We start from the raw sequence: 14,523 nt of genomic DNA on the forward strand, positions 1-14,523 counted from the left end.
ATTTCTGACAGTTTGACTCTTTCGTCTGCTGTGAGCTGAACGTTCCCTCAGTTATTCTGCAGAGTTTTAGAAAAAATGATCAGAATTACGTATTATTAAAATTTAATTTTCATTGTTTTGTTTTTTAGTATTGTTACTGAGTTACTGTGTGTTTTGCTGTATCAGTCAGCTGATGTGTGTGGTTGTTTCTCACTGAACTAATGAATGCAGTTTGTATTTCTCTGGACATTTAACCACACAGTCTCTGAAATAACTCTCCTCTAAAATAAGGTAGCATATATTAATACTTCACTATATTATAAATCAGTATGACGTTTACCTGCATATAAAAATACTGTATAATTCCTTTAAAACATAACGTTATCAATTTATGTTTTATGCTTTATATTGATTTGCTGATGTTCTTTTTAAACTGCTGGTATTACAGATAATAGAAAACTGAAAATGTCTATTGTTAGCCTGATTATATAAGATAATAAAAAAATGTATCTTTGAAGTGAACAAAAACGAAATATATTTGATGTAAACTCATTTTGGGACAGTCTCAGATCTAATATTATAAAGTCAGTGTGTGCAGCTGTCAGGTTAGAAATCAACAGTAGTCACTGAGAGAGCATGGAGTGGTTAAATAAATATATTAATTCACGAATTCACACAAAATTAATCATGTGCCTAATTTAGAGCATCATTACTACTTTAAGCTTTTACAATAATAATTCATAGTTTTCATAGAAGTGGGCGGAAAGCAATCGTTTTTTCCAGTAGTTGAGTCAAATGACGCTTTATGTGAACACACAGAGCCTGAAGAGGAAAGGGTTAACTCAGAAGGTTGATAACCTCCTTCGTGATACCACTGATCCGTGACAGCGGACCATAGTTTGACCATAAAATTACCAAAAAAAGACGTAAAATGATCAAAAGTTACGTAAAATGACAAAAAATACATAAAAATTACCAAAAAAGCCATTATAATGATATATTTTTCTTCCATTTTATTCATAGAAGTGGGTGGAAAGCGATTGTTTTTTTCCGTTAGTTGAGTCAAATGACGCTCCAACGCCCCTTTATGTGAACACACAGAGCCTGAAGAGGAAAGGGTTACCTCAGAGAGTTGATAACCTCCTTGATACCACCGATCCATGATTGAGGTTGTTAGGCTTAGTGAAGCGAGATCACAAGAACATATCCCGGTATGTTGAACTCACTTTGTGGTACAGGGTTCTGGCAACTTCTTCTGACCAACAAGTTGATTTTAATATTCTATAAATGTATATATAACATATAAACTGATTGTTATGAATGTTAGAAAGGAAGAGGAGCGAGGACACTCAGCAGTGAAGTCTCAGTCATGCATCCTGACTAAATGAAAAATAAAGTTTATTATGATGATGAGCTGATAACGACCTACCAGCAGGTGGGGCATGTTTCTGTAATTATAACTGCTGAAAACGCTGTTCACTTGTATGAAAACATTCAAACAAACCCAGAATTTTCTCCAGGACAACAGTGTTGGTGTCCCATGTGAAAACAAAAGTAAAGCATGTGATTCAAACATCACTTAACTTAAAAATGACCAAAAAAGAGGTAAAATGATAAAAAGACACAAAATGACCAACAAAAAAACAGATGTAAACTGATCAAAAATGATCAAAAATTATTAAAAAAGATATAAAGTGTATGATATATTTGTGTGTGCAGGCAGATGAAGCTGCAGAGCTGCTGTTGTTGTGTTGCAGCATTTATTAATTCAGAACAGTAAACTGCAGCAATCAGAGGAGACTTTCCACCCAGAGTGAGAGGTCAGAGAGCTCCAATTATACAGGATTACACTCACTGTTTATCCCTCAGTTAGTTTACAGCTACTGTGCATTTTTAGAGCTCTGCTCCTGCAGAACTCACTAACTATCCTGCAGAACAAACTCACTCTTAATCATCTCTCACAGAATCCCACGAGAGCAGAAACACTTTGCATCAGTTGTCCTGTAACGCTGCTTCGTTCCTCAAACGTTAAGTTTTGAAGCAGCAGAGTAAACAAAGAGCCATCCTCCTGTCAGCATGCTGCTCGCTGTCAGATCATCACTCTGTCTCTCTGTCTCCGCTCCAGGTTCTCCAGGATTCACTGACGGAATGAAACAGGCTGGTGGAGTCGGGAAACACGCTGCAGCTTTTTTTGCCTGTTCTGGATTATGGCGATGTTGTGTATGTGATTGCCTCAACCAGCTGACTGCAGTCTTTGACTCCGGTCTATCCGATGTGACGCTGCTGCTAAACCTGCTCCACCTCCTCTAACTTCAGCCTGCACATGGATGAACTTCACTTCATCCTGGTGATATTTCACTCATCAGAATCTCATTCTACCTTTCTTGAGGTAAAAAAAAAAAGGTGTTCCTCATGGCTCAGTTTTGGGATCCAGCCTCTTCTCAATTTATGTTAATGATCTGTGTGCAAATGCATTGTACCATCTTTATGCAGATGACACTGTGATTTATTGCTGTTCATGCTAGATTGTACATGCATTTGAAGTCTTGCAGTCTGCTTTTGATGTTGAACAAACTTGTCTGGAGAAATTGCCACTGTGTCTTGAGCTCCATCACAGGTTGGAGCCGCCTCATATATATATATACACACACACATGGATGAACTTCACTCTATCCTGGTGATCATATTTCACTATATATGTATATATATATATATATATATATATATATATATATATATATATATATATATATATATTAAAATAGATAAATAAAAGTAAATAAATACATGAACACTGGTCTCCTGGTGAAAGTCCTGGTCCTGGTTTGCACTGCTGCATATAAATGGGGATATGATATTATCTTTAATGAGCTGCAATAATTAGTCAACTAATCAATTTTTCAAACGACACAAAAATAATTGCCAACTATTTTGATTATCGGTTAATCGTAATTAACTAATTAGTAATTTTTCATGCAGAAATGTAAAAAAAAATGAAGTCAGTTTTCACCCTCAGATCTGATTTTCTCTGTTTTATATTATGAGCTTGACTACCTTTGGCATTTAAAGAATCACTCTGGACATTTTTCCCAAATTTCTGACATTTTATAGTCCTGCTTGCAGGCCTAGTTATTATTATTATTATTATTGTTATTATTATTATTATTATTATTATTATTATTATTTCAGCACATCTGTATGACATACAGAAGCTTTTCTCTGACTCACTGACAGTAACAGCTCATCTGTGTTTCTCCTGTCTTAAGTATAATGAGATGTTTGTGTGTTTGTTTGAGTTGAATATCTATAATCTAAAGGTATTATTATGGATTACATAAATGAATTGTGAGGATAAAATCCACATTTTGAGAAAGAAAAATAGTTTTCTCTCATTTATTCTAATCTGAAGCTTGTTTTCACTGAGTAGAGTGCAAAAAGTTTATTTACTTCATGCATAAACAATGACTGATAATAATAAATAACGTGCTGACAGAAGAAGCAGAGAGCAAATAACAGACTTTAGTTTTTAGATTTCACAGAATCAACCTGTGTGACTGTTTGGATTGTGAATTGTTTGCTGCAAAAATACATTAAAGTGAAGGAGGCTGGAGCCCAACAAGCTGCATTTACATTCACTCAGGAGTTTCACCCTCCATCACACAGGGCCATGGGAACGGCCTCTGGAGGAGTGAAGTGAAATAAATAAATAATAAAGAATAGAGGCAGAGCTGCAGTGCTTGTTGTGTTCTTTATTTGTCTTTGGTGTGCAGTCTCATGCATAAATAATGAGAGGAAATAAAATGGAAGCGGCGGTTTGGCTGAGGATGAGTGAAACACAGAAGGAGACACGCCATCAGTCCCGCTCTCAAATAATCTCATTACAGCAGAGCGGCTCCGCAGCTAGCCAGCCGGCTAATAGCACCACATCAGCAGCTGTTAGCTCCAACACGCAGCAGCGTTATTACTGAGAGACTCAGAGTCCTGCAGGATCCTCAGCTGCTGCTCAGAGTTCAGGTTTACTCTGGATTAACTACAGCAAACACTTTCTCCAATGTGATGAAGAACAGGTGAAAAAACAATGATTTAATGGGTGTTATCAGTGGTTTTCATTCCCATGAATCTGGATGAGTTCTAGCAGGTGCAGCAGGTTGTTACCAGCTCATTCAACTTCTCTGTTATATTCAACTTTGTACCAAACCTACAACAAACAAACTAGAAAGAGAAACGAAATATCTACAAAGTTTTCCAGAAAAGCTGCATTTGGAGAAACAAAACTACCACAAAGAGGCAAAATACTACCACATAAAGGCAGAATACTACAACGAAAAAAAGCAAAATATTACTAAGAAGACGCGAAATACTACAACAAAGAGGTGAAAAACTATGACAGAGAGATGAAAAACAAGAGAACTACACAGCTGCAAAATGATAATAAAGGACTAACAACAAACAGAAGTTAAACAATTAAGAGGATGCAAAGAACTATAAAACGGCACAAAACTGATGCAAAACAGCTACAAAGAGACAACATCTGAAGAGAAAAGTTCCAGTCTGAGCAGCGAGCTGCCACAGTGTCACAGCACGTCTGGAACATGCTCTGAAATGACAAGACTTAAAGAACAGTTTGAAGTCAACGTACATCAGGGCTACTACAAGGAGCCAAATATGACCACAAGGAGGGAAAAAACCCACAAACCAAACAGAAAGAGATGCAAACAATTACATGGGTGCAAAACTACACAGAAGTTTCAAAATGACGACAAATAAAAGAAAAATAGCAAAGTAATGCTAATGCAAAATGACCAAAAACTCGCTTTGTGTGAGTGTAAGCCTCGGAGCAGAAATACACCCAGAACACTATTGAATGATATAATGAAAGTAAAGTGTTGTGGTTGAGTGACGGAGCAGAACAGCAGCAGCAGCAGCAGCAGCTCCGTGTTAAAGTCTCGATCAGCTGGGTGTCCAGAAACATCAGAGACATCAGCAGCAGATGTTCTAACAACTGGCTCCTCTCAGCTCTCTGTTGTCCTTAATAACCACCACACCATCTGCTGCTGACCTGTGGCCGCCTCGTTAGGAGCCGTGTTAGTGAAAGAGCTCAGCGATCAGCTCTGACAGCACCAATTATTACTGATACTTCCTATCTCCATGTGGCCCCCGGAGACCTGCTGCAGGCTCTAACCCCTCTGTGTCCTGGCCTGGGGCCCAGAGAGCCGCAGCTTTACGTTATCTCATAAACAGTAGTCCCTCGGCCCCTCTCTGCTCCTCTGACAAACACGTTATCTGAGCCGCAGCCTGCAGACTCACACAGCCGAATGGAATGCTCCCCGGGTCTGTGAGGTCTGAAGCACCTGCAACTGCAGCTGGACCCCCGGCTGTTCTCTGGACAGGTTCAGGTCCTCTCAGGGGAGAAGCCACCAGATGATAACACAGGACAGAAGCAGAATATCTGACAGAGAATGTTTTCACAACAGTGCAACTTTCCAGCAGAAAGATCATTTTTTTAAATCATCATACTGGCAAATATAATGACTCTTATTCTTTTCAGAGGGATGACAGCGTCCACTTGCTGGACACAATGACATAAAATGACCAAAAACTATGAAAAATTACCAAAAACAGATGTCAAATGTTAAAAAAAACGACATTAAATGATCAAAAACAACATCAAATGACCAAAAACTATGGATAATACCAAAATGACGTAAAATATAAAAAAACATTCAATGATCAAAAACAGATGTAAAATGACCAAAAAAAGTGATTAAATGACCAAAAATTATGTAAAATGACCTAAAAAAGACAATTAATGACCAAAAACTACATACAATTACGAAAAACAGACGTAAAATGACTAAAAACAGACATAAAGTAAACATTAACAGACAAAAAATGACCAAAAAAACACATGAAATGACCAAAAAACACGCAAAACACAAAAATGACATTAAATGACCAAAAACGATGTAAAATCACCCAAAAAAAAAAAAGATTTAAAATGACCGAAAACGACAAAAAAATCACCAAATATGACATAAAACGACCAAAAAAAGTTCCAGCTCCAAGAAAGTTGGTTTTAATCATTATGCTGTTATGTCAAATATAAGACTGTTATCTTTTCAGAGGGATGACAGCTACAGGGAGCTGGACTCAGAGCTGAGCTACAGGTAATGTTTGGTCACCCATGAAGCACCGATGTTAACGCTGTCCGTTTTATTTACTACAACACTTGCGAAAGCAGGAGGGCCGGGACACGTCCATCCATTCATAGATGTCAAGGTTGCAAAGGGCCGGTGATTACCCCAGCATGCACTGGGGCAGAGGAGGGGCGTCCACACTCTGATTCACAGCTGCAGCTCAGACACCAACTCTCTACAGTACTAAAGTACTGAAGTACTGATGTACAGCTCTCTGCTATGTGGGAGGAAACACACCACTTACACTCTACTCAGGGTCCAGAGACCTGCTGCATGGAGACACAACTGTCCACTACTATCCTCACCTAAGTGACTGGTCCCAGTTTTTTTTTTATCCTGGTCAGAGACCTGACCTTTAATATTCATTATCAGCCAACAAAATCAAATCTAATCTTTACACAATTTTGTTAGAGAGTGAGAGAAACAAAAAAAACACAACAAATGCAGAACTACTGAAAGACGTTCTCAAACAACAAGAAAGAGAAATTAAACATCTAAAAAGAGTTACAAAAAATGCAATAAGAGAATCAAAACTACCACAAAGAGGCAGAATACTACCATAATGAGTCAGAATACTACCACAAAGAGGCAAAATAATATCACAAAGATGCGGAATGCTACCACAAAGAGTCAGAATACGACCACAAAGAGGCAGAATATTACCACAACAATCCAGAATACTACCGCAAAGAGGCAAAATACTATCACAAAGAGGCATAATACTACCACAAAGAGAAAAATACTATCACAAAGAGGCAAAATACTACCACAAAGATGCAAAATACTACCACAAAGAGGCAAAATACTACCACAATGAGGATGAATGCTACTACAAAGAGGCAGAATACTACCACAAAGAGGAAGAATACAACCACAATGTTACCAAAAGGTGCAAAATACTACTAAGAGGTGAAAAACTATGACAGAGAGATCGAAAACAAGAGAAAGAAAACTACATAGCTGCAAAATGATCATAAAGAACTAACAACAAACAGAAGCAAAACTACTAAAACACCTGAAATGCTCTAAAAAGGCATTAAATGACCACAAATTATGTAAAATGTTAAAAAAAAAATCATCAAATGACCAAAAAAAGACATTAAATGACTAAAAATGATGTAAAATTACCAAAAAAAAGATGTAAAATCACCAAAAAGACATAAAATTACCCAGAAGAGACTTAAAATGACAAAAAAAGATGTAAAATGACAGAAAGAGATGCAAACAATTACATGGATTCAAAACTATAGTTTCAAAACAATAACTAATACAAGAAAAATAGCAAAGTAATGCAAATGCAAAATGAGCAAGAAGATGCAAAACTGACTAAAGGGAAGAAAAATACCACAAAGAGGTTAAAAACGATCACAAACAGATGCAAAATGCTGCCGAAGAGACGTGCAACAACAAGGGAGAGACAGAAAATGAGTGAAAAGAGAAAGTTCCAGAGCTGCTGCAGGGTCACAACACGCTGCTGGAAGAGCTCAGCAGTTTGATGTCAATGTACAAGAATAATCCTCATAATTCCTCATTTCTCTGCAAACAGACAGAAATAATGACGGCTGCTCTGTGTTGATGGAACAAAGAGTTTTTTGTCTGTCTGAGTCGTTCTGTCTGAAGCGGTCCGTCAGCCTGAGACACTGAGACTCAGAGCTTCAGTTTAACGTGACGCCAGTTTAACCGGCTGCTCTCTGGACAGGTTCAGGTCCTCTCAGGGGACAAGCCACCAGTTAACAACACGGGACAGAAGCAGAATATCTGACTGAGAACGTTTTCCAAACTGTGCAAAATTTCCAGCACCAAGATCATTTAAAAAAAATAAATATATAATGACTGTTTTCAGAGGGATGACAGCATCCTCTCGCTGGACACAATGACAAAAAAAAAAGACATTCAATGACAAAAAAAGATGTAAAATGGCGAAAAAAATACATTAAATGACCAAAATCAGACGTTAAATGACCAAAAAAGATGATGAAGATGGCAAAAAAAAGACGTAAAATCACCAAAAAAAGAAGTTTACACAGAGCAGAGAGGGGAGGACAGGAGAAGCTGGAAACATGACAATACTTCAGTATGTACAATATGTGGAGAAAACTGGTTTTGGGCATTTTACATATTTTTTTGTGTCATTTTTGGGGTAATTTTGTGTGCTTTTTTGGTAATTGTATGTCTTTTTTGGGGTAATTTTTTTGGTTTTCTACTACATTCAGGACACGTGGGCACACAGTGTTTACATATAAATTACATTTTCATTTTTTAAGATATAATTTATCAGAGCTATTCAGCTTGGGTTTTTTTTTTTTAAGGTTTGTGTCATTCTAACTGTGTTATTCTGCACAAAGACATGTTTGAGTTGTTCTGATTGTGCTGATTCCATATAGCTGCAGGACTTATAGATTATGTAGATTTTATATGTTGTAGTGAAACACAAGGACACAGAGAGGAGAATATAGAAAGAGCAAAAAAAGCCCTGAAGCTGTTTGTCTGGGTTCAGAGGGTAGATGTATACTGAACTGCTCTCATGAGCAGTGTCTAATTATTTAAATTCTGAATAGTTGAATAGGTGTTTTAGCAAAAACAGAATGAAATGTTGTCAGTTATTGTTGATATTTTCCTCCTACCTGTGCACTTCCTGCTGCTGTCGTCCTTCTTGGACGAGCTCATCAGTTTACAGTTGAAGTTCTCCTCCCAGTACTCAGCAAACCACACGTTCCTCCGGTTGTTCTCCAGAGTCCTCGACGTGAAGTACGCATCGAACCCTGAGAGACAGACAGGGAGACAGACAGACAGCAGGTTAGAGAGACAGACAGAGAGACAACAGGTCAGACAGAGAGACAGACAGTGAGACAACAGGTCAGACAGAGAGAGAGAGACAGAAAGAGAGAAAGACAGACAGACAGACAGAGAAAGAGACAGACAGACAGACAGACAAGTCATGAAGCTCTATTGGTCAGTGAGGCCGGCTCTCTCTGTGCAGCAGCACAGACACACAGGACGAGTGTTAATGTGTTTGTGTTTCTCTCACTCACATCTGCTTTTATGTCAAACATCTCAAGCTCTCAGAGACGAGTTCGTCTCCACGAGACAGACCAACATGATCAGAGTGAAGGTTGTCCTGCTGCAGACAAACTCTCACAGTTCAACACAGAAGTTCTCATGTGGGCACACAGCCGTTCTCTCCAACCTGCTGCAAATAACAACTAAACCCCACTTTACTCTTTCACATCACGCCAAACTCCCTCCAGCTGCATCTGACCCTCAGTGTCTCTACCACAGCTCCTATAGACTCCTATGAGAGTCTGGGGACATGGTAAGTTTCACTGCTGGAACAAAAAGCTTTGTTTTGGTTGCATTTGTGCTGTGTCAGCTCTTTTCTAAGGTTAGGGCTAAACAGTTCCTGGTTTGGCTCTAAAAGACAGTTTAAAGAGGAAATAAATGTAAATGCTGGAAGTGAAGTAGTTAGGAGGAAGACGTGACTACTGGAAGTGACATAGTTCAGAAAAAACCTGATGCAGGAAGTTAAGAGATGTTTGATGTGATGAGATGAAAGTGATGCTGCACTTTGGTTTCATATGGACACCAACACTGCTCTGCTGGTGAACACCTAACGGCTGTTTTATGGTCTTTTTTTCTACAATTTTACATTTTTAGAAATCATTTTGCATAACTTTTTGACAATTTTTTTAAATATTCGTATACATGTTTTTGGCAATTTTAACCTTTTTTTATTTTTTTTATTTTTTTTACATCTTTTTGGGTATTAGGTAATTTTTGGTAATTTTATATCATTTTTGCCTTTTTTTTTTGCCATTTTTTGGCATTTTCCTTTTTTTCTTTTTTTTTAACATCTTCTTTTGGTCATGTCATGTCTTTTTTCATGTCTCCTGGTGTAACTCCTGGTTTGTTTGATTCATCCACCGCACCCCCCCCCCCTCCCTCCCTCTGAGGTGGAAGAAGTAATCACTAACTATAAAAAGAATAAAATCACATGCTGATATCAAAACATCATATAAAACCATCAAACAAAACATTATGTACCTGCAGCCACATGAACTTTAATTATCATCTGTTGTCTGTTCTGTTTTTTTAATCATTTTAATTAAAAGAGAAAAGAAGAGCAAACACTCTGTATCTGAGTCAACACAAAGATAAATATAATAACATAAGAGGAAACATGATGAGAAAATGAAAACAAATATGACCACGACTGATGAGCAGAGGGGGGAGAGGTAATCAGATTACTTTACTGCAATATAAGTACTAATACCACACTGAGAATTTACTCCACTGCAGTAAAAGTCCTGCATTCAAAACTTACTGAGATAAAAGTACAAAAGTATCAAAATGCACTTAAATTATCAAAAGTAAAAGTTTCATTATGCAGAAATGCAACTAAAGCTGTGAGATAAGGCTTTATGACACACAGCGACCTGGTGGACGGCGCTGGATTCACTGTGCTGACGTGTGGTGACACCTACATAAAATGACCAAAAAAAGACGTAAATGACCAAAAAGAGAGGTTCCCGCTCCAAGATAGTTGGTTTTAATCATTATACACATGTACATGTACATGTATGTATGTAAAAAGTACAATATTTAGCTCTAAATGTTGTGGAGTAGAAGTATAAAGTTACATAAAATGGAAATAATCAAGTAAAGTACAAGTACTTTGGAGTTGTACTGTACTTGAGATTTATTAAATCATGTTTTTACTGTAAATATTTGCTGTTTTTCCTCTGAATTTATATGTATTATAATTGAAGTGGCATTTCTTATGAGAAAAGAAAAATAACAGATTTATTAGAAAAAAGTGACAAAAAAGTGGCAAATCTAGGAGAAAAAGTAACAGATATGAGAAAATAGTGGCGAAAAAAGATATTAATGTTATTTGTCAGTTTATATGAAGACGGTTCTGTGATTCTGTTTCACTGCAGCAGTTTGAGACTGTAAACCTCTGAGACAAAAATCTAGAATCAACCAACCAATCAGACGTCTTGAGCCTGAAACACTGGTGATATTCTCCTCTGTGTCAGTCACAGAGAACAGATTGAGTTATAGGTGGAGAGTCCTTCATGTGGAGAAGAGCTCTCCATCATGTCCCCGTCCTCCTCTCAGCATTGTCTTTAAATCTCTCTCTCTGTCACTGATGTGCTCAGATGTCCTTGACACCCACTCATGATCTCACTGACGCATAAATTTTAATAATTTCTGACAGGCTCAAATTAGGATCCTGACCTCCAGAAGTTTCTGTGTGAGGAGCTGCGAGTCAGCAGAGTGTAAGGTTAAAGGCTCGCATCAGAATCAGAGAGAGAAACAGAGGAGAAGAAAACTCCAGAAGACTCAGCACAGAGAGAGATGATTCATATTCTACCGGGCTGACAGAGACTCTGAGCCTCCTGCTGCCGCTGCCAGGGACCCAACCTGTTCTGTCCTCTCCCCTCTGCTCTGTGTAAACAGCCTCTCCTGTCCTCTCCTCTCTGCTCTGTGTAAACAGCCTCTCCTGTCCTCTCCCCTCTGCTCTGTGTAAACAGCCTCTCCTGTCCTCTCCTCTCTGCTCTGTGTAAACAGCCTCTCCTGTCCTCTCCCCTCTGCTCTGTGTACAGGAAAAAAAAGGTTGCAGATTTATGAGAAAAAGTGGCAAATCTACAAGAAAAAAGTGACAGTTATCCTCTCCTCTCTGCTCTGTGTAAATAGCCCCTCTAAATGACACATGTAGAATAAAGACATTGTGACACAAATATCAACATTTTAACTCAAGTTTTGATCACTTTTTTTAACTGAAATATTTATAACTGATGATCGGTTCAAGGACCATCAGAAAGTTCAAACTCTGATGAGGATGTCTGTTTTTACTTTTTCTCTCTCAGATAAACGAGGGTCATGATCAACATTTTGAACTAAAAAATTACACACAAAAAACATAAATGTGTGGTACATATAATAATGTATGAGTGAGAGTCACGGGCCAGAGTCAAGCACACTCAAAATTTCTTTTGAAATGTTCTAGTTCTATATCTTACACTGAATATATTTTAGCTTATCTTCAGTTTAACTTGTTCTATCATCATCAAACACCAAGTGAAGCAGAACTTTAGAGGAAGCTGATGGCAGAAAGGTTTGACTTCATCATGTGACCTGATCAGAGACTGCAGAGGGTTAAAGGTGAAGCTCTGCAGTAACATTAGATGATCATCAGTCAGTGGAGTCACAGACTTTCTGTTATCAGTCGGCATGGCTGCAGTAAGTAGGGCAGTGTGACGGTGTCTCTCAGGAGCTCTGACTGACACGGTTCTGAGTCTCGGTGGGCTGCACAGGGACAGCTGCTGCTCACGTCTATTTAAAAATTTCTGTTTCTGATACGATGAATAATAAATTTCTCCTGATGCTTCGACAGCAGGACCAGCGTCGCAGTTTATATACGAGTTCTTCTTCTTCTCTCCTCGCAGCAACAGAGTACAAACGAAGACGGTAACTGTGACTGAAGGCAGATTATTCCTGCAGCTCCCCCCCGCAGCTTTAAAGAAAACTAAATTACAAATGTCCTTGTAATTACTGTTGGGGAAGGAGCATTAGTGCAACAGTACGCAGAGTAAAAGTGGGGATTCGACAATAATTGCATGTGGATGTAACCTCAAGGGCGAACACGGTGTTTGATCTTAATTTATATGAATCCCTGACGGGGCTCAGCCTACTTTATGGAGCATATAATGTCAGAGAGAGTCTCCGGGTCCTGAGGAGGAGCTGCAGAGCAACAACCAGCACGCTGCTGTGGGATAAACACACAGAGCTGCACAGGAACATCACAGAGGTCCACATCTGCAGCAGCAACACTGAGCCTTATTATTACTGTTGTTATTACTGTGAGCCTCCACATGAGGGGTGTGTACCGCGGCGTATTAGGGTACCATTTAGAGAAAAAGGTTGCAAATTTATGAGATTAAAAGTAGCAGATTTATGAGGAAAAAGTGGAAATCGATGAGAAAAATGCAACATGATGGTGATGATATCGTTCAGAACCAACAAGATCTCCAACCTAAATGACAGAACAGCACCACCCATAGACTCCTATGAGCGTTTGTTTACAGACACGTACGGTTCACTGCTGTAAAAAAGCTGCAGTTTCTGTGGATTTAGACTACAAAACCACTGAGCTAGGTTTAGGACAGAAACCTTCCTGGTTTGGCTCTAAAAGACAGTTTAAACAGGAAATACATGATGGAAAAGCTGGAAGTGAAGGAGTTACGAGGACGACGTTAGACACGGTTATGGAAGTTACTGAAAAAAATGTTACTTTAGTTTCAACATGGGACATGAAGTTGTGTTTTTCTCCCTGTACAAACACCCTGTATTGTTGTTTTTGAAGGGATACATTTCAAAAATACTCCTGTAAGTTGCTTTCAAGCAGCAACCTCTGGGCTGGATAGGTGCAGCTGATGAATTTGTGAATTAAACCTGCATTTTATTTGGTGTCCTGCAGGGGGCAACTGTCTCTTTCTACAATTCTACAATGTCATTTAGCAGATGCTTTTATCCAAAGCGACGTACAAATGAGAGTAAATACAACACAAGCAAGGATGAAGTCAAGAAACATAACAGAGTCAGAGCCGTGGTTCAGTTTGAGTCAATTAAAAACACAAGTGCTTCTTGGTCGCGAGAGCAGTCAGTGCAATACTTGTTGTTGTCATCAGTGTAGATCAAGTTGGGAGTTGGGTCTTCAGTCTCTTATTAAAGCCATGAAACATAGTCAAACTCGAACGAAAATACCACAAAACCTTACTGACCTGTCTCCTTCTCTAACATACAACACAGTGCTTGTTCTTAGAAATGTTAGTTAGTTCTCTTCTATTCCGTCAATCATTACTGCTACGTCAGCAAGATGGAGCGGAGGAAAGTCTGAAACATGAAGATGAGTCGGATTTTGATGCCTGCACACGTTTTTGAGGGGAGACAGACTGCACAGGAACCCCTTTTCCCTTTTTACTGGTGTTGTCTTCTCTTTTTGGCTCTGCTTTCTGTTCTGTGTGTCTCTGTGTGTGTTTGACTGTGATGTTTTACAGATGAAGATAAAGACACAAGAGCTTCCAGCTGCGGTTTGTGTTTCCTCACAGGAGGAAAACCAGAAACCTCCAGAGGTTCATCATGTTTCTGTCAGACCGTCGAGCTTCTACACAAACAGAAAGATGAGGATTAAAATGTAGAATAACATTTGATCCCAGCTCGTCAGAGAGAGACAGCAGAGTGATTATCATGAGAGAGGTGATCGCTGTTTACTGACAAAGGTTTTTCTGGGTCACAGACTGAACAGCGGTGTGTTCAGGGTCACATCCTGAGGCTGCTGCTCTCC

At 38.7% G+C, this 14,523-nt stretch overlaps 1 protein-coding gene across 1 annotated transcript in view; it reads right to left on the reverse strand.

Annotated features, from left to right (window-relative positions):
• Nucleotides 1-14,523, reverse strand: part of LOC131968995 (metabotropic glutamate receptor 7) — a 298,334-nt gene that overhangs the window by 75,269 nt on the left and 208,542 nt on the right. The window contains exon 5 of the mRNA XM_059330093.1: nucleotides 8,801-8,938. Within this exon, the coding sequence (XP_059186076.1) occupies nucleotides 8,801-8,938 (138 nt within the window). The remainder of the gene's footprint in view (nucleotides 1-8,800; nucleotides 8,939-14,523) is intronic.

The sequence above is a fragment of the Centropristis striata genome, chromosome 3 (assembly GCF_030273125.1).
Source record: "Centropristis striata isolate RG_2023a ecotype Rhode Island chromosome 3, C.striata_1.0, whole genome shotgun sequence".
Taxonomy (NCBI): Eukaryota; Metazoa; Chordata; class Actinopteri; order Perciformes; family Serranidae; genus Centropristis; species Centropristis striata.